Source organism: Trichomycterus rosablanca, chromosome 17 (assembly GCF_030014385.1).
Source record: "Trichomycterus rosablanca isolate fTriRos1 chromosome 17, fTriRos1.hap1, whole genome shotgun sequence".
Taxonomy (NCBI): Eukaryota; Metazoa; Chordata; class Actinopteri; order Siluriformes; family Trichomycteridae; genus Trichomycterus; species Trichomycterus rosablanca.
In genome coordinates, this window is record NC_086004.1 from 23,255,038 (window position 1) to 23,280,263 (window position 25,226).

At 38.7% G+C, this 25,226-nt stretch overlaps 1 protein-coding gene and 1 long non-coding RNA gene across 3 annotated transcripts in view; one reads left to right on the top strand and one right to left on the bottom strand.

Moving 5' to 3' along the window:
• Positions 1–2,129: 2,129 nt before the first annotated feature.
• Positions 2,130–4,280, bottom strand: LOC134331267 (uncharacterized). Its single transcript, XR_010015115.1, has 3 exons — positions 4,177–4,280; positions 2,368–2,461; positions 2,130–2,230 (listed from the first exon to the last, which is right to left on the bottom strand). It is a non-coding gene; the product is annotated as an uncharacterized LOC134331267 (long non-coding RNA).
• Positions 3,832–25,226, top strand: part of jupa (junction plakoglobin a) — a 30,552-nt gene continuing 9,157 nt past the window's right edge. The window contains exons 1-8 of one of the 2 annotated variants that reach the window (XM_063012606.1): positions 3,832–3,935; positions 19,120–19,171; positions 19,620–19,781; positions 20,603–20,856; positions 21,538–21,776; positions 22,492–22,693; positions 23,473–23,617; positions 24,148–24,251. In XM_063012606.1, coding sequence (XP_062868676.1) covers positions 19,159–19,171; positions 19,620–19,781; positions 20,603–20,856; positions 21,538–21,776; positions 22,492–22,693; positions 23,473–23,617; positions 24,148–24,251 — 1,119 coding nt within the window. In that variant the 5' untranslated portion in view covers positions 3,832–3,935; positions 19,120–19,158. Of the gene's footprint in view, positions 3,936–8,546; positions 8,579–19,119; positions 19,172–19,619; positions 19,782–20,602; positions 20,857–21,537; positions 21,777–22,491; positions 22,694–23,472; positions 23,618–24,147; positions 24,252–25,226 lie in introns of those variants that run through there. The other variant, XM_063012607.1, reaches the window with a different exon arrangement.

Consider the following 25,226-nt stretch of genomic DNA (forward strand, 5'->3'; position numbering starts at 1 on the left):
CACCACTGACTGAACCCTTATTTGCTTTTACCATATAAAGCATGGTTAGCATGGTTAATTAAATATATATTGATGTCAATAAAGTAATTTGAACCAAGACTCTTAATAAAGCAAGAATAATTAAGGATAGACTTGTTAATACTATGAATATAATAAAGAAACAGGAAAGCATGATTAGCTTTATCCTCTTTTTATTTCAGTAGGCTTTACTCAGTGGCACAATGTAACCAGTTTGGTTCATGCTGTGTTTGCTTCACAGACACATTTTTCCTGCTCACTCAAATTTCAGCTAATGACAGAAGACATAAACGTTACTCACAGTGATAAAAAAAAACTCATCTGCACATTTTTTTTTTATAATTTACACCTCCTCAAAGCAAAACAACACTGAAAAAAACAATCATGGTAATAAAACAAACACAAATTATACTACTTAATGGCTATCCAGCTGACAGCTCGTGGGCTACTTTAGTTTGTGGTGCTGTGTGATAGCTCAGGCTGTATTCCTGATATGGACCACCAACAGCTTAGCCATCAAGTGGTAGGCCAAACAAAATCATAGAAAAGGGTCTTGAAGTGTTGAAGTGGATGTACAGTGTATGTTGGTTGCAACTACTGACGTCCTATAGAAACATCAGAACAAGAACCAATTGTCATGACTTTCATTGACTGGTTTTCCCATGTCGTCATGTGCAATGCCAAGCATCAGGTGGAGTGTGTTTTAAGTGATTTTAGCAAAATGCTACCTGAACTTGAACTGATGGTTTGGCCAAGTTTGCTTAGTTCTGGTAAAGGGAAACCTAATGCTAGAGCATATAGCTACATTCTAAACAATACCAATTTATGACAACAGTCTGGAAAAAACCCCAAACCATAAAACAATTGTTTAATGAATCTGTTGTGGAAAAACTTGACTAGCCAAAGCTAGGCAAAGACAAGGTCAACACCATAAAAACATTTTGGATGAACTGGAATGCTGGCGACAGTACCTTGTTCAACATCGATTATATGTACTACCAGATTATACACATTTATACTGGTAGGTACAAATCTAACACCTTTGGGATTATCAGAATGCTAGCTGCAATACAACATTACCTAACATTAGTGCCCAAATCTAGGAATAAGTCTAAGTTAAACCATGTTTAAACATCATGTGGCTAGCCAAGCCAAAGAAAGTTTTAGGACCCAGTGGAAGGTAACAAGTAAATATGAATGCAATTGAGTTTAGATTAAGTTGAAACAAGCACATAAGGGTTTGATGTTTAGGCTCATAGATGATAAATACTTGAGCAGAAACTTTGTGTGTAATACACAGACTTTCTGAGTGTATGATGCTCTTGGGTATTTGTTGCCTGTGAGTCATAAACCTGAGGCTAATTACCTGTAGTGTCATTCCAGGTGTGGCTGCTAGTGGAAACATGTCCTCAGATACCAACTGTTCTTACCAATTGTTTCTAAGCAACAAACCGGTTCAGCTGTGTTGAAAAAGAAAGAATGATCAGACTGATTTAACAGAACTACTGTATACACAACTTCAGTAAAATTTCTGAGTAGCATATAGTCACTAATTTTTTTCTTTGTGTGCTGACTCAAAGTAAAGAGACCTCTTTAAAGACATGGCAAACAAATTCCATGGCATTTGCATTAAGAATGTAAAGCAGACTACTAGCAGTGGACAGTTGTTAAATCAATTAATAAATGAATCTGTCAGTATATCACATTTATGTGAAATTAAGCATAAGAATGTATAGTTTTTAAACAACAACAGTTCTTGTGATTTTATAAAGACATACCTATTTGTACAGTTCAATAACAATATAAAATAAATATAATTTAGGCCAAATGACAAATCTCTAACCTGCAAAAAATTGCAAATATGTCATTTTCATACCGATGGGTCAGATTGGCCCATTGGGTTTTATAAGATACTAGTTACACAATTGACTGAACCCTCATTTGTTTTTACCATATAAAGAATGGTTAGCCTATTTTTAATTAAATATAATGATTTTAATAAAGTGATTTGAACCAAGACTCATAATAAAGCAAGAATAATAAAGCATAGACTTGTTTATACTATGAAAATAATAAGAGCACAGGAGAGCATGATTAGCTTTATCCTCTTTTTATTTCAGTAGGGTTTACTGAAACATCAAGCAACAGCACTTTTAAATGAAACTAAGCATCTGGCAACCCTGCGCGGAGTGCCTTAAGGAAAAGAGCCATTCTGTGAGGACAAAAAAAGTGTGCAATTATTTAACAATATTTTAAACAATATTTTAAACAATATTTGTAACAATATTTTTTGTGCAGCAGGTAGTGTGGATAGGACCTGGATTTAAACCTCACCTCTGGTCAACTCACCTGCAAGTTTGGTGTGTCCTAAGATAGACATGAGTGTCTTCTGAGTACTTGGGTTTTCCCCACAGCACAAAACATGCAGAAGGTGGATTTGCATCTAAAATGACCAGACGTGTAAGCATGTGGGTGCCATCAGGCAAACGTTTCAGAAGCATAAAGACTGACCAACAGTTTTTACCCACAGGCAGTCAGGCTTGTGAACAAAAATGGATTGTCACATACACAACCTACCTCATGAGCATTAAACCTCCTCTACAGTGCACTATTGCACATTAAAAGGACTGCTGCTACTTGCACATAATGTTGCATAATTTGCACCTTAAAATAACTGTTGCTATATTCTCAGCACTGCATAATTTCTCTGCACCTTATATGACTGCTGATATGTACCTTTTTTACTGCCTTAGTCTATTTCTATTTTTATTCCTTTGTATATAAAAAGTTTTATAGTTTAAGTCAAAGTCAAAGTAAACTTTATTGTCATTCAGACTTTACAGCTAGGAGTATACAGCTGATCGAGATTGCGTTTCTCAAGCTCCAATGTGCAGAATATGAAAAAAGAGCATACACAAGACAAAATATACATTAAGTTTAAAAAAAAAAAGATATGCATTAAGTAAATATATATATATATATATATATATATATATATATATATATATATATATATATATATTGCACAGACATTGTAGACAGACATAAAATACATGTTAAGTAAAGTAAAAAAAATATATACACTAAGTAAGACATATTGCACATAATTTCCAGTGGTGAGGTACCGGTGTAATAAATAAATAAAATGCCTAGTGTTAAACACTTAAGTTATTGCACAGAATATAATAGAAGAGTAGCAGCATGATGTAGGTATTTAAATTTTAATAAATAAATGTGGTTAGAAAGTCCGTTAGTGTGAGCAGGTATGTTGTGTGTGCTGTTATAGAGAGTTGAGTAATCTGGTGGCTTGTGGAAAAAAGCCAAAATATATTTAAAAAAAATATTAAATAAAAAAGCCAAAAATATTTAAATGTATATATTTTTTAAAAGTTTTTATACTAAGTTTTTATTCTGTTAGTTTAATTTTGTTTTATGTATAATACTTAATGATGTTTGGAGGACGAACAAAGTAAGAATTTCATTGTACAGTGTAACTGCTGGTTCTTCTGTGCACATGACAATAAAACTCTTAAATCTTGAATCTTGAAATGAGTAGATGAGCAAATGAGTTATTGTTCAATGAGCAGCCTTAGACAGCAAAAACTATAAGATGCACATAATATAGATTATTTAAAACTTTAATGAAAATGTAAAATAGATGTAACTAGTGTGTGTGTGTGTGTGTGTGTGTGTGTGTGTGTGTGAGTGTGTGAATGGGGGTTGGGATGGGTGTGGTGCGAGCGCGCTCACTCTCGTGGGCGGAGCTTATCAATCGACCCTGCCTGGTTTCTTTCATACGGCCGTTGAGGATTCAGGGAAAGTGCTGCGTTCAAGCTGGACGACACACTAAAGTTTAACGTACAAGTCCAGTTTTGTTCACATTTTGTATTGGGAATTGCGTGGACGACGAGTGAAAGGTAAGAAAAAACACTTAAATGTGAATGAAGTGTTGTTTTATTGTACTTAAAACCGTGTAGACCGGACTGCGTAGCCTGTTATTTAGCGTAGTCTGTGTTTTAAAAGTGTTTAAATTTCTCCTGTCAGCGTCGCGCTTGAAAAAATGCATTTAAAACTCATATTAAGTTACTTGCGGATACATCTGTGAGCTTTTCATCTTCTTGAAGTCCAAAATTAGGCTAAAGGTGTAGGTTTACCCACCTGCGGGAGGAATTCTCTCTCACTTCCGTGTGTCGGGTTTCAGCTAGTGCCAAGTTTCCCCTCAGCCATTCATGTAATGATATTGTGTTTGTGATGTGTTTTCATTAGTTCTGCTCCACCGCTGTGTGTTCTTTTATTACAGTCAAAAGGTTACGAATTAATGGGCATTGTTTTGTGCTGTCAAAAAAGCAACACGATGTATTTTCTAAATGCCAACTGTAATGTCAAAAGGTCTTTTAAAGCAAACTTATTAGTGTAACTTTACTCATGTTGCCTGTTACATGTACGGCTGAATTGGGTGTTATTATGAGTAACGTTTTTGCTCTGATGATCAGTCCGTTGTGAAAGTGAATCACCTCGGTTTACCTTTGATTCAGATCTTTAGTTTCGGCCGCAGATTGTGCAATAGGGGTTATTTTCATCAGCTCCCACAAACACAGATTTCTACTCTGAAGCCACACCTTGGTTACACATTTATGTGCTGTGATTGTGAACAATGCAGTCTTGTTGTTGCACGTTCGATTGGAGTAAAAGGTCACAAATTGTTTGGCCTTTTAACTAAGGTTGTACAGGATACAGCTAATAAAAACACCCCAGTTACAATAAATGGCAGAAATAAAATTGTTTGTACTTCATTTTCATGTTCTTCATTTTCCCAGGCATTGTTTTTACCTTGATAATGTTTTAAGTAGTTCTCAGATTCTCAGATTTTTTTGCCTCACTCCTGATCCAAATAGACTCTTTCTGAATGCTATTAACAAAGAGAACATAATGGCCAAACTGTAATCACAATATATTTTCTAATTTTGGGTGAAAAATAGCCACACACACACACACACACACACACACACACACACACACACACACACTACCACAGTTAAGATACCCATAATGCAAGACTCAATTTGGATTGTATTCCTATGGAAGTATTTGCATGGCTCAATAATTTCCCTCGGGATAAATGAAGTATCTGTCTATATGTCTAATGTCTATCTATCTATATGTCTATCTATTTATCTATTTATCTATCAATCAATCAATCAATCTATCAATCTATCTATCTATCTATCTAAATTTGCAGCATTTGCTTGAACCACATTAAAACATACCCAAGTAGGACGGTATATACAAGTCAAAATGCATATTTCTGTCCAGTACACGCACGACTGCCAAAATCCCTCTCAGTACATCACATTATTTTGCATATTTCTAATGTGTATATATTATTTTTTAGAGTACAAAACAAAACACTATGTGTACATATTTTAACTTAGTTGTATTTCTTTCTGTTTTTCCAGTCTTCCTACTGCTGTAACAAGTTAATTTCCCTAAGGGGATCAATAAAGTCTTATCTTATCTATCTTATCTTATCTTATTATGCAATGTGGTTCACTTCTGCTGAAGCTGGCTTAATTATAGAAATCAAAAAGCACCACAAAAATGATAATTTCTGCTGTCGTAAACAGTTCACATGAATAAGCTGCAGTGCTAGTCATAAAATAAGATGTCTTTTTTTTTTTTACTTTATTAATTTATTTTTGAATTTAATTTATTTGAAAAGTGAAAGTTTTCAGAAATAACTGACATTGTTACTCATAGTTTTTTTTCCCAAACCAGAGCCTTAAACTGGCTTAAACTGTATGCTTGATATACTATTTATTACAGTATTATGGATGTAAACATTTTAGGCACTTTCAGTTATCAGTGACTTTTTATCAAGCTGCCTTGCTTCCTCAAATGAAAGCTTATTGACCATATGAGACAATATGTCAAATGTCAGTTTTGACTGCTGATTTGCATACTCTGCTCAGTAGAATCAGATCATGTATTTCTCCACAAGTCTGAATGCATGTAGTTAAATGCGTCTGTGCCATGTGTATGGTTATGCATGTCAAAGCAGTCAGCATTTCACATACTCTAAGCATGAAAATGGATGAAAATTGGAATCACATGGTCGAACATTTTTTCCTGAAAGCGCTGTGGAGGTTCACACAATTTTTAAAATCCCACAATGCACTCCAAAATATAAGTAGAAAAAAAAAAAGATCAATTACAGAGTGCATCTGTTTGTCACTGCTTTGCATGTATGTGAGTATGGGTTTATGCTTATGGGTGAGGCTATGACATGTCTGATTTACACAGTCATTAATTTGGTGAGATCAGGTACCTGTCAGTATTCAACACTAAGACACTGATTAATTTCACATGCTGAAATGTTTCTTACCCTTTGCAATTAATACCACAAAAAAATCATGTCTGTTCTGATATCACTCTCAAAATTAATCACACATGTTTACACACTAATGCTGAATTAAAAGAAATAGGTTAACAAAACACTATATTTTTCCCCCCATAAGGGTTCTTCTTTGACATATTGTTAGCCAAAGTTATTCTTTTAAAACATTTTGTGCTGTGTGGGTGTTCTCTCTGTGTTAGGATGTAATTAACTTTGTGGGGGTGTAATGGGGGTTCCTGTTTTTTGTGGTGTGCTGTTTAGTAGTACAGTCAGGACGGGCTTTCTGTTTAGCTGTACATTCTAAACTAAGATTTACTGTATCTGGGTACAAACTGCCTCTTAAAATCGCCAGCAAGCATACATCCCTTATCCTGCCCTACATTTGGAACAAAAGACTCAGTGTTAGCCCCCTTTATAAATGAACTTTCAGACGTGAAAAGAGGATTAGAGTTTGACAATATTCGTTTTGCTATTGCAGTCTGTCACTATTAGTCAGTGATTACTTTTTGCCTGCTCACTGACAATCTGTCTGTTTTGTCTGAAACGATTAACCACTAATTGTGTTTATTTCACTGAAATGAAAACAAGACATTCAGTCTGTATTATATACAGTTCATTATTTGTGAGGCTAATTTGATAATCTGATGCATCTTAGTCATTTGTATGTTGTTGTTTCCCCACAGCATCATAATGCTCTTTCTAAGATTCTGCTTTAATCATTTACACTGGTACATTTTATCTCACTTTTTACACTTACTTGAGAAGTGCCATTAAAGAAGTAAATAGTTCCCAGGAAAGCCATAAAAAGGTGTAGCTACAATGCTTAGTTAGGCTGTAACATTAAAACTTCAACTGGAGGCCCAGTGTGTGCCAAGAAAGCTTTCCCAACACCATTATAGCACCAGCAGTCTGAACTCTTGACAGTGCGACATGTTGAGGCTACAGATTCATGCTTTTCATGACAATCACAATCCTACCATCTACATGTCACAACAGAAATAAAAAACATTATACCAGGCAACATTTTACAATCTTTAACTGTCCATTTTTGTGAGCCTGAATCCACTGTAGCTGCTATGTCTCGTCCCTGGTTGCCTGCAGTTGACCCAGATGTGTTTTTCTGCTTCCAGTCTATTTGACTTAAGGTTTGACATGTTGATTTCTAATGCTAATTTACGAAGCTATTTTTTAAAAAGTTTTTTTGAGTTACTTGACCTTTTTTGTTAGCTTAATCACGTTTGCACCTTCTACTAATTTGTCTCATCACTTAGACTTATTTTTTGCTGGGGTCTGTTTCTGTTTATGGATGAGTTAGAGAAGAGGACAAAGCATACAGAGTTTGCTACTCCGTGTCTACTAACTCTAAACACAAACTGACTGCTCTAGATTGCCCGAGGTGTAAAGTTTTGTGAATCTAGGTGTCTTAACCAAATTTGCCATCTTTAAAAAAAATTGCCTATTAAAAGTAATCATTTTAAAAACTGACTTCTCTTGGTGGCGTTTCTGTACCCTGTACTTCTTTGTACAGCTTTTCTCATGCATAATAGTGCAAAGTTTAGTTCCAATGCCCTGTTTACATCTTGTACAGTGATTTTTTTTGTAATGCTGTAAGGTGCAAAGTCTGCAGTTTCTACTTTATAAAATATTTATTTGTGACTGACGTTTGGTGAGTTTTACTTATGCGGTTTTTAAGTGATTTCCTGGTTGAATCCCAAACCGCATCTTGTATGCTGTGTGTAACTATACACAAATCAGGGCTCTAGAGTGCGACCTAATTTCTCAATGGTGCGACTAAAAAAAATCTCAGGCGTCCGAGGGAAAAAAAAAAACAACAGACACACATTAGGCCAATATCATGGTCTAAACCAATCAGAGATAGTGAAGGGCGGGACAATATTGTAGCGGTGATATGTGAGCGACATTCAGCTCAGCCAATCAGAATGCAGCACACACGTGCGTTCGGATGTTCTGCAGTAAGTTTAGTTTTGTATATGAGACTCGCCGGATGTCCCCAGAATGGAAGTTCGGGTTCTGGAGCTCGGCGGTGTAAAGTGTTGTAACGCTCACTTAAGTCCTGACTAAACAGTTAAAGTGACTCGACCCTGTCGTGTGCCTTTATTCCCGCACAGCAAAAGACCCGAAACATCCCCACCGGACAGCGGCTAGGTGAGCCGACCCTCTACAGTAGCATCTGGCTAATGCTAGCGGTAAAGTGCGGCGATAGTAAAGGAAGTAAAAACACGACAATATTTTCGTTAAGTAAAATATAAAAATAACTAAAAGACCATAATATATTACAATACATGTAGTCAAAATACACAGTGAGTGCACCGCAAGCGATTTTGGGAATCTGTGTAAAAGTAAAGCCGATAATATAATGCCCAGCATTTAAGATTACACTCACACTAGAGCCACATACACACACACACAAACATATACATATAATGTTAAATATACACACATATAAATAGATATACACACATACATACACATATACAAATTATAAAAATAATAATATAATGTGTAAAAGTGTGCTATAATTAGTCTATAATACTGTAGCGTCAGTGGGAGGAGCCGTGGTATCCAGGCTTACCGTCAGCGTGTATCCCAGTGTGGGAGACTGGGTGGCTGCGGTGAGAGCTGGATAGGTAGCTTATATGTTTGTCTGTTGTATGGATGTATGTGTGCATGAATGAGTGTACGTCCTAAACCACTGAGAGATCTGCCAAGGGCAGCTCACTCGAGGTCCCGACGCTCGCCTTCCTGCTCGCCGGCGCCACATTGGTGTCAGAAGTGGGATTGCGATGTCTGGGTGGCTCTGGTGGTTCGGTGGGCCAATATGCCCGATCTGTCTGAGTGCGCTGGCCCCGGGGTTGTTGCGAGGGCATGGAAAGCCAGGTGCAGCAGGGGTGTTGAAACAGCGGCTCGGCAGTGTAATGGGGTGAGGTCCGGACATGGAGCCACCCAGTGGTCGCTGGTGAGTAGGTCACCGGGACGGTTGACCTTTAGGGAGGGGGCTATGTAGCGTCAGTGGGAGGAGCCGTGGTATCCAGGCTTACCGTCAGCGTGTATCCCAGTGTGGGAGACTGGGTGGCTGCGGTGAGAGCTGGATAGGTAGCTTTGTCTGTTGTATGGATGTATGTGTGCATGAATGAGTGTACATCCTAAACCACTGAGAGATCTGCCAAGGGCAGCTCACTCGAGGCCCCGACGCTCGCCTTCCTGCTCGCCGGCGCCACAATACTATAATTAACTGTAAAGAGCATGGGAAGACAGTGGCCGGCAATAGTATATTTGTGACTGGTTCTAATACATTTCGAATTGAAAGGCTGAAAAAGCACAATGCATCTATAAAACACATTACATGCCACGATAAATGCACTGCCCAAGTGTCCCCTCTCCCCACTGCCTTTCAGTGGCAGGCAGCAGCAAACAGATCATCAGACGAGGCCATGTTGACCAGATTGTTAGTTATTTACAAGTCAATATTGCCTGTATGGACAGTGATTTAAAAAAAAAAAAAAGTGAACCTGTAAAACTGCGGTGTTAAATGCGATGCGGTCGAAAATTTGGGTGCACCTAACTTTAGGTGCACCAGTGCAAAACGTTAGTCTAGAGCCCTGCAAATACACTGCCTGCTTAACAGCCTGCTGTAACTACTATTGTTACTTCAGGTGATCTATTAATTCTTTGTTTCCATCCATCTTCAAACCAAAAATGCTCACCAGATTTTCCAGACAAGTCTGACCCCACCAGGCTAGTAATTAAGCAAATGGGTGAGTGTTGACCTGTAATCGAGTGACTGCCTATTTTTATCATACTTCTTTAACATGCATATGCCTTTAAATACATCCACTGAAACCTCACAAAGAGACTACAGTGTTCAAACAACTATAGCCATTATGTTTTAGTATTTTTTTTCATTCTCTTTTAGACATGTATCATCCAGGAACTAGACAAGGGTGGGGAAATGTACAATGATATACAGTGATTTGACACACCAGGGACAGTGTTACAAAGCTAATTTAGCATTTTAAAAATATATATTTTTAAAAACTTGTCATCTTCCCTACCGTATAGTGACATTTCATTTGACGTTAATATGGTTTTCCTTTATGCAATGCTAGTAAACATGTCCTCGTTCTGTGAGGACTGTGCTAAGCACTTAGCTGTCAATACACCAGCTCACCAGTCATGCTGTACTTCCTCCCTAATGTGAACAAAGTCAATTGCATCGTAAGGGAACTCTAATCAGAGACAGAAATGTGGCACAGCTAAAACTTAAACTTAGTTGCTTCCAGTAGCCTATATGAGGGCGTTGTTTTTTTCCTGTTTTTCCTCCATATAATGTAGTTAATGTAGGCAACTTCTCTTCATCTATTTTGGGATGTGTTTTTGCTATTGATTGACATGTAGCCTGACCACTAGAGTTTCTTTTCATGAAATATTTATTACATTTTGCAGAGCTCACCCTGTGAGACTGCTGTGTTCTTCAGTGTCTTGTTAGGTTTTGCTCTGCCTGCACAGCTTCCCATTGGGTCAATGAAATATTCACCGTCTGTCACTTTTTCTCACCTGTAAGATGCCAACTCATGTGTTTGTCTATCTGCTAGGTCAAAAAAGGCCATTGGTAGAGACTTAACATAATATAAAGCTAATAGGTGTTTTAGGAGCTGAAAGTCATTGAAATCTTTTGGGGTTGATTTACTCAGTGATATATCCGGAGTTGTAGTAATGACGTATAATCACGATGATAATGTGCTATTGGCTTAGATAGGTCTATTTAGATATGGTGTATAAATGTAAAATGTCATTTCATTTTCATCAGCTACTTTATCCTGGTCAGGGCCGTGACAGGTCCATGGGAAACACTGGACGCAAGGGAGAAATAACCTGGACAGGGTGCCAGTCCATAACAGGGCTTCAGCCATCCTCCCCTTAGACAAAGCCAGTCATGTCTGTGCAGATGCCCATCCAGTCGATAACGTGATGCTAATAATAAGTATTAACAGAGACTGGAATTTATGACTGTAGTCAAGTACTTGTCAGCAATGGCCAAACACAGTAAAATTGTTTTCCAAGCAGTAGTTTTATAAAGCAGTTTTTTTACTGTGCTATTTGTTGTTTAGCTTGCTGTTTACAGACAACCAATTAATCACACTTATCCCCGAACCAGATTTGAAAGTGCTTGTCAAAGCACAAGTCAGATTAGCTGAAACATATTACTGATTTTAAATAGCACCACAATCCAGAAAGCTTCTCCAAATGTGTATTTGAAGTGATTTGTCCCTTAAGGACACAGGATTATAATAATGTGAATTTCCTTGCAAGATTACGTAGAACAATAAGATTTTGGAATCTCCATCCAAATAGGAAGCCTGTTTTATGTAGGGGATAAAAGTTGTATAGTGCATAGTTGTTCACAGTCCAGACTTGGTCATGGTAAACTATACTTGGCCTCATTTTCACATCTCTTCTTCTCACACTTCTGTGAAGTGAATCAGCCATGGAGAATGAACCTGTTTCACTTCGCTCTGTCAGTCAAGCTTTTTCTCTTGTCTGGATTCTCTCCTCTGAAATGCAGAGAACAACTCTGTTGCTGTCTAATATTTTTCGTCAATTAAAAAAAGCATCAAGGCTTTTCTGACAGGGCTGTATTGACCTTCATCTTTTTGACACAGATGTGTATTATTCTCATAAAATGATCATTTTAAGTAACAGTATTAGGGTTAAAGTAAAAGAAATAAATTGAAACAAGAACATGAGGGGGGGGGGGGCTTTCCTTAACATTTCCAATTGACGATTTAAATTCCTTCACTAGTACACACACCTGTTTATTTAACAATATAATGCAACATGCCCATACAGATCTATTGCCCTTGGTAGCTTTATAGTCCTGGTCCTGGATTTGCTCTTTCATGCAAATGGTTAGCTTGTCACAGCATGTTGTGTGAAACTATGTCTCCAATGATGGAAACCTGGAATTCTTCAGTAGTATTACAGTGAAGCGCCATATGATTTCTCTGCCCACCTACTGTCATAAAGAACCATAATTTATTACGTTTTTCATCTGAGCTAAATTTTCCTGCCTATATATTTCGCCCATGTCATGTAAGTTATTACATTTTAGTTTAGACACAAGAAGAACAAGTCTGAAGAGTCTGAAGGTTTGTGTGTACCTTTTTTTTCTGTTCTAATGTAAATGTATCATATGTGGAGTTTCGTCATTAGAGCCTGGTATTTGAATAAGCAGAACACACGTGTATTTTGCTTGGAGTAAAGTTTAGCAGTCCAGCTCCAGCCACCTGCTCGCCCACATCTCGTTCTGGCTCAGCTGGAAACTAGCTTGTGTCTGGGGAGCACTCAGTGACCACAGGCTTTTGAGAGCATGAGCTCAGCTGGACATTATATTTGCTTCCAAAGCCATTAACTGTACAAGGGTGAGTGGGTGTGTGTGCTGAAATTCCTCTACTCAGCATTGCTTATGTACACAGACTGGACTTCCTTTTTTTAGCAGTAAATACCTTGGATGGATTTGATGTTAAATTGCAGAAGCTAATCAGATATTTTGTTCCGCCCTGTCAGATAATCAAACCCAGACACTTTTATGTATTGCTTTATTTGTTTTGAAATTTTCGGAACATTTATTTCTGTATTTTCACCCCTTTAGCTCCCAATCTATTAATTTCCAGTTCCTAATTGTGAATTCACTGTTGTAAATCCGATCTGATCAAGGAGAGCTGAATCACCTGCCAGTGTTGGGTTCCCCCTCACAGAGCTGTATTGTATATGGAAAGCCATGCTAGTCCCTATATTACTCCCCCACCAGTGATGGCATAGTTACCTTGAAAAAGTAATCTGATTACTGATTACTCCTTTAAAAAGTAACTTAGTTACTTTATGGATTACTTGATTTTAAAAGTAAAATCAAGGGGGCAGGGGGGTGGCCGGAGATTACTTTATGGTGGCCATGGCAACCACTGGCCACCCCTGGCTCCGCCCCTGCCAAGAAGAAAGCAAAAATATCTTTTCACCAAGGAAAATGACAAAAATAGTAACGCACAGTAATTTGGATAAGTAACTTTAATCTGATTACTGGATTGGAAATAGTAACGCGTTAGATTACTCGTTACTCGAAAAATGTGGTCAGATTAGAGTAACGCGTTACAGACCATCAGTGTCCCCCACCCCCACTTCCACTCATGCATGATCACCTGGACTAGTCCCACAGATTGCATATCACAATAGGAAGAGAGCCTGCCAGACCTGTCCTCCCTTAAACACCAGTTCTGTTTGTGTGGACACCCAGCCAGGTTGGTGGCTTTGCTGAGATTCGAATGCATGAGTTTGAAGACTCCACAATACTGTGTTAGCATGTTAGACTGCTGCACCACCTGAGCACCCTAAATTTATTCAGTGTTTGGCTTAAAAGATAGAGGGTTAGAATCCAAGCTATGGATTCTACTCATTCAGGTGTGCCTTACCACTAAAACACACCCATGCCACTCCTGAAGCTGCTGGTTCTTTTCTGCTCTGTGGGAAAGGAGGAGGGATAACTGAAACGTGTTTATTAAAGTTGCAAGTTGCTGCTGTTGTTTAATTATCTGACTTAGTCACTGCGATTTTTTTCGGGTGTGGCAGTGAGCGAGTGTCAGTCCGTTTCAGCGAGGTAGACATAGAATAAGCAAGCAAGTGAGAGAGTCGATGCGCTGGGTGAGGAATGTCACACCGGCATTACAGAAACTGGGCTTGGCTGCATTTGGTATGACGACATTCTACTACTTTGTAGCCAGGTCTAAAAACTTTACTAAAACACCCAGATTGCCTGAGGGTTTAGAACTGGGTGTGGCACTAAGCACCACCGTGCACCGTTTACAGGTGTGCCATTCTGGGTCAACGTTTAGCTGAAAAACACATGATATTCAGCCACTGTTATTTATTAACCACACTTAACCAGCCTTGGGTTCAAGTCCGAAGTCTGCACTGCAGCAGTTATCTGTCATATCAGTCGTATCGTAAATCAGCTCTGTACTGTACTTACAGCTACATAAAATTATAATATCACATGCAAAACTATACACACACGTCTACTTTTTGCCATATACTGAGTATTGCAAAGTATATAAATCAAAAGGAGCATTTATAGTATCCGATAGCAATGTTGGACACAAGGCCTGACTCTTAATCAACATTCCAATTCATCTCAAAGGCATTAAAATGGTCAGGGTTCTGTGACTCTGGCCACACTAGTTATTAGTGGTGTTTTCAAGATTGTATAGCCTTAAGGACATAGTAATAGTTTATAATAAATAACATTGCCTGTGGTTTGTTCAGTAGATTTTACTGCATGTGTGGATAAAATATTTTCAGAGCTGAATTGAGGGGTGAAAATCAGCTACCTCAGGCTCTTTCACTTCATAGCAGGAATAATGTGTGGAGCATAGCCTGCAAGGAGGGAAAGAAGCATCATGAGTATAGGGGTAGAGGGTGAGAAAAGACGTATTTATCTTCAGTTTTGTTATGTTACAAATAACTCTGCTGAGCTTATTAAACAAACCACACAGTATGAAATGCAAGATTATTGTGAGGGACGTAGGACTATAAAAAGAAGTACTTTTTTTTAGTACAGCAGAAACGTACTTAGTAGGTAATGCTTATGTTTAGAGATGGGACGATCGATCGGCTATGAATCGGTAACGGCCGATTTTTAATCAAAATATGCTATCGGCGATCGGCCGATATTTCCTAAAAGTAGCCGATCCGATCGTGTGATATATAAAGATCACGTTAAGTTAACAGCTCAGTGGATTGATCCAGACTTTGAGCTACGAAGCACCAACCATCACATCACCATTCATCAACAATCGTACAGAAACCATCGTACAGAAACCACAGTGAAAGCTCTTCATGACCTAAAATAACATCATTAATGTTGTGCATCATACATACGATGTAATTTTGCTGATTGTAATATTTACTTTAAAAAGATAATTCAACCCGGTCACATCTGAGTCGATTCTATCAGCACGTTATATAAACTCCTGGTTCACTTTGGTAAATCGTGAGCGGTTCTTACTTGTGATGTAGATGAGGACAGAAAACGTTACAGAGCCAATCCGAGGCAAAAGTTTATTCATTACCAAATTCATTAGTTCAGGATCATCTGCTGAACTTTTAGCTCCTTAGACGGAACGAGTCTGACGGTCGGTTACAGATCTGTGGTAATAGCAGTTTAATGAAGCTTTTTAATGTAAGAGAGTCACACAGAATGTTCTGTAGTAGCTGGTGTTTATTTAAAACCACGACATTTAATTAATAACAGTAAACACGGAGAGATAACTGAGAAGAGAAACTTACGCTTCGCGAAAAATGAATCGACTCGTGAATCAATGAATCACTTATAGCGATACTGTGAACAAAGCATCTCTTCTAAAGGCACACACACACACACGCGCGCGCGCGCGAAGTGCTTATCTTCACTGTGAGGCTCTTTTTAAGTTTATTTATTTTATTTACTGCCCCCCCCCCCCCCCCGGCTATCGGCCGATGTCCCTGAAAGGAGATTGGAATCGGTGCCAAAAACCCCGATCGGTACATCTCTACTTATGTTGTAGTAAGGAGCAACTTAATAAAGTGACTAGGCAATGACTCAGTAGTGCTGAACAAATTACTTGGGAAAGCAGCCACACCCCTCTGTTTACAGGAAAGTTGAGATGGTTCATTGTCCTCCACCCAAGAAGCAGCACACTAGTCATACCTGTTACACATTTCTGCATGTTATCAGTCCCATGGCAACAGTAAACAAGGTGGGTTTTAGGTTCATCTAAATAGTCCAATTCTTCCTAACTGTGCAAGTGATACTCAGTTGGTGCTAAACCATTAATCTACCATAAAAAGGCAAATGATTTTTACTAACTGTGACTAGCTGGTAAATAGAAAAAAGGACGAGTATATGCTAGTGGTCTCACATTAATGTCGTAAGGTCGGTACTGATTATATGCCAATTTATTATAGTCTGAACAACTTTATGAAACTGTTAGTTGCAACTGCTTTGTCGCAATGCAACTGTGGTTCCATATTATATTCCAAAATGTGAACACGCAACTTACATGTTGTACCACAACCGGCTTAAACCAGAAAAATACAAAATTACAGGTGGTAAAGGATTTAATCATTGTGTTCTGTTTGGCCTGTGTATACCACTGCATTTAGAAAACTTTCAAACATTTAAAGTTTTGTCAACTCTAGAATCTTGTGTGTGAAAATCCCAGATGATCTGACCTACTCAAACCAGCCTTTTTGGCGTCAACGGGCATGTTTTTATCAATTGCTTTATCCTGGCCAAGGTCGTGGCGGGCGCGTTTCCACTGAATACACTGAGCTCAAGGCATCATAGTTCTGTGGTCACAACACCCCAAACCTCCACTTTAATAAGCAGCCACGTCTGTGTCTGGTTAATAGCACCACACGTTTCAACTCTGGATCTCAGTGGTGGTGGACTAGACAGCTGTACCACCTGGGAAAATTTGCATCCCTAATGCTGATGTCATTGCAGAGCGGAGAATAGACCATCGTCCAATTTATAAATGTCTGCATCACACTTTATTTCATAAAAATGTGATTTTTACTGTGGGTTATCATACAGTAAAATTTTCATGCTATACAAACAAAGCTATACTCTAAAAGAATCAGAATGGATTTGGTCTAATTGTAGCAGATCAACTCATTACAGAACATTATCTTAAAGTCTATGCATAACAGGAACACCATAATTGGTGGAAGTGGAACATACAGTGCACAATAGAACAATCAGTTGTCTCGCCGCATCCCTACTGTCCATTGTTAAAGAAGCCAGTGTGCAAAAACTAACACATGCGTAATTATGTAGTTTTTTATCTGCCTAAGATTTGTAAGGGTTTTCCTGAAGCTTTGCTACAACCCACAATTTTCACCTTTAAAGCCCAATCATGTGTTTTATTTAAAAGAACATGGTACATTTACCCATGCATGTCTCAGCTTCACACATCACTTGTGACTTAATGATTTAGAAGCTGTCAGACTCAAATTTCTGCTATATAGACAAGTGCTGTAAATTCACTTCTGTGAACTACTTTTAGACAGATTGTGTAAAGTTGTGTGGTTATTATGACAGGCTGTGTAGTCAGCAAACATGGTACAATATACAGTATTTATTTATTCAATTATCCTAGTTCCATAAATCAGTTAATGGAAGAGAATCTTCTGTGCAATCAATACTTAATTTATGTTTAAATTATGTTTAAAGGTTTTTGTCCATAAACACGTCATGTAATTGCTGCAGATTTGTCATGTGTCCAGTGTACTGCCTTTTAAAGGTGCTTCATTTGATTTAGATCTGACAGCAGGGGAGACCATTAAAATTCACTGAATTGTCGTGTTCCTGAAACCGGTTTGAATGACTTGTGCTTTGTGAAGTGGTGCATTATTATTATTATTATTATTATTATTATTATTATTATTATTATTATTATTATTGAAAACTACCATTAAAGGATAAGTGAACAAACGACTGTTAAACATCACGAGTTGTTTGTACCTTAGAGCGGCGCACCCTGGTGTAAAAAAAAAAGGGGTGATTTAGATCTTTTTTAAGCATGCAGACACCCCCAACTCCTCCCCCATTATAGCTGTACCATTTCAGTTACGCCAAAGGTAGCCTCAGATTCCTTTTCTTGGCTGGCTGGAATGGAACCTGATGTGGTCTTCTGCAGTTGTAGTCTATCTCTTTTATAGTTCAACATGATGTGCTTATCTTCAGTCAATGGAATCTTCCGTGCATTAAAACATTAATAAAGTCGTCTTGATTTCAGATATGCAGACCTGTTAAAACAGTTATAGATTGTAGCATGGGTGGTAGTACTTTTGTCACATTGTATATTTTCCTGGCAGCTACATGCCTAGACATTTTACCTTGGATAAAGACATACTAGGATCTATGTGTGTGTTGTTTTAGAGGTTGATGCATTACAGTTTTGATGTAGGCTGCATCAAGTTTATTCCACTATGTTCATAACGTGGGAAATGTTTACACGCTGGCTTTTTACTGAACAGTCTGACCACATGTTCTAAGTTGTCGTATTGTTTATTTGTGACCGAAAGAGAAAAGGTTAAGCACCTCTCAGAGATAGCAGTATGTTAAAGCAAGTAATAAGATTTAATAGGCAAAGTTACTTCTTTAGCACCTCAAGGATTTAATGAAATTAATGCTGCTATTTTAAGCTTTTGTTCAGATTAGCAAGAAAACATGATGCGTGATACAGACTGTCGTGATACAGAGAGAATCCCAGGGTAGCATGAGGTGTGTGAAAGGAGAATCATGCCAAGCCAGTTGTATGAGCTGTTGTGGTCGTTACAGCTTGTTCTAATTCCATGCTGACGTTTTTTGGGTGTGTACATGGGTCAGATGTCCAAAAAAAAAAACCTCTGCAATTGGCATTCCTCTTTTGTAGCTGTGCTCCTCCCACTACCATCTATAGACAAACGACACACACCGACTTTGCTCCTGTTTTCATACACACTGTTCTCTGGAGACCTTTTTGCAGCTAAACACCCTTAAAGCCATTTAGATCAACAACTGATTCTTGAGACTGGGAAAGAATGAAAATAAACTGTGGCAAGAGTGATTGTCAATTTCTTAATGGTAACTAACAAGCTTTTTATCTTTCCAGGTTTTAAAAGTCGTTGAGGTTTGAGAAGAGGAAGTAGTTATGGCAATGCAAAGTAAGTCTACACTACTTACTAAATGAAAATAAAAAGTTATTTTGATTATTACATTATCTTAAAAAGTATATACCCCAACCCTTGCAAAGCATCATCTGGATATAATAGACTTTAATCAGGACTTTTATATTTTACACTTTTTCTCAGTATGATCAGAACGAACTGGTTATACAAAAAAGTCAACCGCTCCCCCCCCTTGTTTACTACTTATTGTATTAAACCTTCTTTGGCAGCTAAAACAATGAATCATCCTTTCGAATAGTCCTTGTTTCGAATAGACTTTGTTGCTTTAATTTTGCACACCTTGAACAATTTTTTTTTTGATATCACCCCCTTTATGACTGTTGTCAGATTTTATGCTTTATGCCTAAATTTACAAGATTAGATTGTATTTTTTATGGTTTGGGAATTATTAAAATGTCATTTTGTTTTTGTATGAATCTTGCAGTGCGCGATCGAGAGAGTGTAGGAAAGGTGTCTGAGTGGCAGTCAACATATTATGCAACAGATTCAGGAATCCAATCAGGGGCCACTACAGTGCGCACAGATGATGGCTCAAATTTCCACAAGAAATACACTCTTACCACCACAGGTAAAGAGAACCCTGCAGGTAAGCTACACACAAACACATACACACACATGCACAGGCAATGTTGTGTATACAACACACACACAAACTGAGCAAAAAGCTCAGTCATTGATGAGGGTCATTTATTACCAGGCCGCACAGAAAGAATAATTAGAGATCGCTACATCAGCAATGAAAACACTGCTTCTATTTCCAACACATGGGTGTTTATCATCTCATATCACCCTCAGGTGGAAGCAGTGAAAAAAGCTCATTTGTGAGCAGTATAGTTATTCTAATTTAAATTCTCCCACCCCCAGCGGTCCGTGAAATTTTATCTTATATGAAACCGGTCCGTGGTGCAAAAAAGGTTGGGGAGCGCTGTATTAGAAAATACACTATGAATTTCATTTCATTTTCATTAACCAGTTTATCTTGGTCAGGGTTGCAGTGGGTCTGATTCCACCAGGAATCACTGGGAGTAAGTCAAGGCACTGACGATTCATCCCAGGGCTTTGAACGCCGAACCCTCTCCCCATCCCCCAAGAAATAACATCATGTACACTAGAATTTCTTACCTCTAAACATTTAACACATAGCTTAGTCACATAGTCTTAAAAATAATAAAACAAAAACTTATCTATTAAATGTTTATAATAATAAACATCTTGAATACAAAGCCACTAAAATATGCCTCCATTACTTTTGGCAGATGATGATTTAGATTTGATTTAGCTTTTGTTCATAAGATATAAACACAGCTGTTTTATCTTTATTTAAATGGTTTTTGTGTCATATAAATGCAAATCTTGGGGACAACTCCTTTTTTTTGCCACTTTAAATCTGTTTTTACTTTCATTAAGCCTTGGACTCTCATTACACCATGACCCGGGCCAACCGAGTGAGGGAGGCTATGTTTCCTGAGACGATGATGGGAGAAACAACCCTTTTGTCCACACAGCTGGACCCATCCCAGCTGACCAACGTGCAAAAGCTGGCTGAACCCTCTCAGCTCCTTAAGACAGCCATCATGCACCTGATCAACTACCAAGATGATGCAGAACTGGCAACCCGCGCTATACCAGAGCTCACCAAACTGCTCAACGATGACGACCAGGTACGTGGAAGTTTTCTGCAACACATTACATTTGCTCTGAATATTAAGGTTCCTTATTCCTGTTGCCTTTAAGCACTTAACTCGGCACTACCTTGAGCATTATGAATAGTAAAACCACCCTATGCATGATCGTGAGAGGTGGAAGCTAACCTGAGTATGTGTAGGAAACCCAAGTGGACATGAGCAGAATGTGTGAAACTCAAAGGCGAGAATTAAGAATTGCCAGCTATAACATTAGACCACCCATGTTTTAAAACAACAACAAAAAGAAACCAGACGTAATTACATGTGAACTAGCATAGACATAATCCGAAAAAAAAGAATAGGGTTAAGTAAATGCCACAGTTTCATAAAGTCACCTGCAGATCACTGCTAGAAACAATAGTGTTTGTATCGTAAATAGCCCGATTCGTAACGTTTGTAACATTTGTTTGTAAAGTTATACTAAAAGTGTCCCAATATCATTTTTGTTTCACTTAATGTTGCCCTGTGGAATATACACAACTTTATGAAATATTTAATTAGTGTTTTGCTTTTAACTTCTGTATTAAAAATCTTGATCAACTTTATAAAATATCTAAATAGAGTTTCGCTTAAAAACAAATTTTTTTAAAAATCTTGATCGAATCCATGGATATTGAGAGAATTTATGCTAACCTCTGGTCCTGTTTGGCCATCCAGGTGGTGGTGAACAAAGCTGCACAGATTGTAAACCAGCTAACACGGAAGGATGCATCACGCCGTGCTCTGATGCAGTCACCACAGATGGTGGCAGCTGTGGTGAGGGCCATGCAGAACACCAGCGATTTGGAGACTGCACGTGCCACAGCCAGCATTCTGCACAATTTATCACACCAGCGTGAGGGTCTGCTGTCCATCTTCAAATCAGGAGGCATTCCAGCTCTGGTTCGCATGCTCAGGTAATTGAAATCCTGGTTGGCTCACTTTTTTACTCTGATCAAACTAGGGTTCACCCAGAAGCAGACAGAAGCTTTAACAAGCGCCTTCTAAATTGCCTGAATTGCTTGAATTGCCTGAGGCCGAGACCTGTAATTGCTCCCAGCACCCAAATCACTTCACTTGCCACTATAGCGGTCAGTCCACCAGCTGTGTCATTGTCTTTATGAACTTGGAACATTTGGGTTAGCTTGTGTGAATAAAGCCACATAATTTTTATGCAAGGAAACAAAGTTAAAAAGTCTCATCTGGCTCAAGTTCAACTTGCCAGTTCATCTTCATTTATGTATTACCTGGGCTTTTATTTTACACTATGTTTTATAAGGGACAAAACAACACAAACACAACCCCTTTGAGACACAGACCACTTTGTTAAAATCATATATGGATTACATTTAAAGCATTTAGTAGACACTTTCATAAAGATAAAGATGTTCAAATTCAGTGGGAAAAGTGCTAAGTTACATTGTTGATGAATAATGATAAACATTGATGATAAACAAAGAGTCTGCATATTGAATTTGTGATAAAATAATAACCATGCTGTCCATAGCCCTGTAAAAAGACAGCTTTCCAATGCACTCACCATCAAAGTGTGTTTTCTTTAACCTGCTGCACTGTTCTGTGTAAAAAAAAACCCAAAAAAACAAAAAAAACAAGCGAATGTGTGTGTTGCAGCTCTCCAATGGAGTCCGTGCTGTTTTATGCCATCACCACACTCCACAACCTGCTTTTACACCAGGAGGGAGCCAAGATGGCTGTGCGTCTTGCGGATGGTCTGCAAAGGATGGTACCACTGCTAAAGAAGAGCAACCCCAAGTTTCTGGCAATTACCACAGACTGCCTTCAGCTTCTGTCTTATGGCAACCAGGAGAGCAAGGTGTGTTTAGGGCACATGCAAATGTAAAATTGGATTTTGATTAGAACAGTAGGTTTAGGTTTGGAGTCTCAGCGGTGCTATCGGCTACACAAAATGAACTACGCAAAAGCTTTTTGTTTACATTATTTTGCAATTGAACGTGTTTGCGGAAGGAATGTTTAGACAGCGTATTTTGCCACTGTGATGTATATTCTCCAGGACTGGTCTGGGCCTGTGTGCGAGGTGGGGTGGTCATATGGAGCTTAGCGGGGCTGTGATACGGGCACTAAGCAATTTTCTGCTCAGTCTAGGCTAGCACTGATATAAAATGCTTCTTTAAGCTTTATACTGACATCTGTAGGCTGGTGGACGTAAAGGCGTGTTTTTATACTTCGGTTATCAAGTGTCAGTAATGTGGAATCAATCAAGTGGATCACATCAGTCACTGTACCATTTAGAAGGGAAGTACAGCAAAATCGGCTTTGTCTGAGGGAGGGAATAGGTTAATTGCTAATTTATTACTGTAAATTTGCACCCTCTGCTGTCTGGTCAAGGCACCTGTACTACTGGAGCATGTGGGCAGGTGAGAAAGATGCGTGTGCAGGATGGAGTGGTATTAGTGGAAAGATTTAATTGGGGGGAGAATTGGAGATGACATCATTAGTTGTTTAATGTTGATCACTGTTTCATGCCTTTAGGCTTTTGTTTGTCTGTTTCTTGCCAAAGCAATTATTTATTGCATATATAGGTCACAGTACTGTACGAGAAGTATATGTGTAAAATCCTAATCTGTTTTGCAGTTGATAATCCTGGCTAACGGTGGTCCTGAGGGTCTGGTGCAGATCATGAGAAACAACAACTATGAGAAGCTGCTGTGGACCACCAGCCGCGTGCTAAAAGTACTCTCTGTGTGTCCTAGCAACAAGCCGGCCATCGTTGAGGCTGGTAAGTGAGGGCAGAGGGACCCGTTGCTCTTGTAGTGCCACAATTAATCTGTGGGGAGTCACAGGCTCTTTGACAGCTCTCGGTCTTTTTGCTTTCAGTCTTTTTATTGCTGTATTGTTAGTTCATTCCTTTCTTTTTATGGCTTGACTTGTTTAGTAAAGAAATGAGAGATTACTGGCATATCTGATCTTTGCTGCTCAGTGCTGACAGGGCATGTTGGATTAAAATAACCCATATAAATATGTGTGTGTGTGTGTGTTAAATATATAATATATGTCAATCAAAAAATATTATATGTCAGAAAAAAGAGGTTATTAGTTTGTAGTATGTAGGTAAACACACTGTAACTACAACATCACTGCTAGATGAGACCTGAGTCTTGACACTTGTTGGAGGTAGTGTGTGTAATTAAATGTTTTGTGATTTACAGTTTCTGTGTCTCTCCCTTTATTTTATTTCTCTAACCACTCTCTCTGTTCCCTCTCTGACACCCCGCCCGTCGTCCCTCCTCCCTCCACTTTTTTCCCCAGGTGGAATGCAGGCTTTGGGGAAGCACATCAATAGCACTAGCCAGCGACTCACACAAAACTCTTTGTGGACTCTAAGGAACTTGTCTGATGTTGCCACCAAACAGGTCAGCATGGTCAGGTTCATTTCAAACCTAAATGTCATAACAGTGTTGATTTGTAAACCCACTATGAACTGTTCCCAAAAAAATCGATTGGGTTGGGGCAATTTAATTGTGTTCCAGTGATCCTATATATATATATATATATATATATATATACAGTATATACAGGGGTTGGACAATGAGACTGAAACACCTGTCATTTTAGTGTGGGAGGTTTCATGGCTAAATTGGACCAGTCTGGTGGCCAATCTTCATTAATTGCACATTGCACCAGTAAGAGCAGAGTGTGAAGGTTCAATAAGCAGGGTAAGAGCACAGTTTTGCTCAAAATATTGCAATGCACACAACATTATGGGTGACATACCAGAGTTCAAAAGAGGACAAATTGTTGGTGCACGTCTTGCTGGCGCATCTGTGACCAAGACAGCAAGTCTTTGTGATGTATCAAGAGCCACGGTATCCAGGGTAATGTCAGCATACCACCAAGAAGGACAAACCACATCCAACAGGATTAACTGTGGACGCAAGAGGAAGCTGTCTGAAAGGGATGTTCGGGTGCTAACCCGGATTGTATCCAAAAAACATAAAACCACGGCTGCCCAAATCACGGCAGAATTAAATGTGCACCTCGACTCTCCTGTTTCCACCAGAACTGTCCGTCGGGAGCTCCACAGGGTCAATATACACGGCCGGGCTGCTATAGCCAAACCTTTGGTCACTCGTGCCAATGCCAAACGTCGGTTTCAATGGTGCAAGGAGCGCAAATCTTGGGCTGTGGACAATGTGAAACATGTATTGTTCTCTGATGAGTCCACCTTTACTGTTTTCCCCACATCCGGGAGAGTTACGGTGTGGAGAAGCCCCAAAGAAGCGTACCACCCAGACTGTTGCATGCCCAGAGTGAAGCATGGGGGTGGATCAGTGATGGTTTGGGCTGCCATATCATGGCATTCCCTTGGCCCAATACTTGTGCTAGAT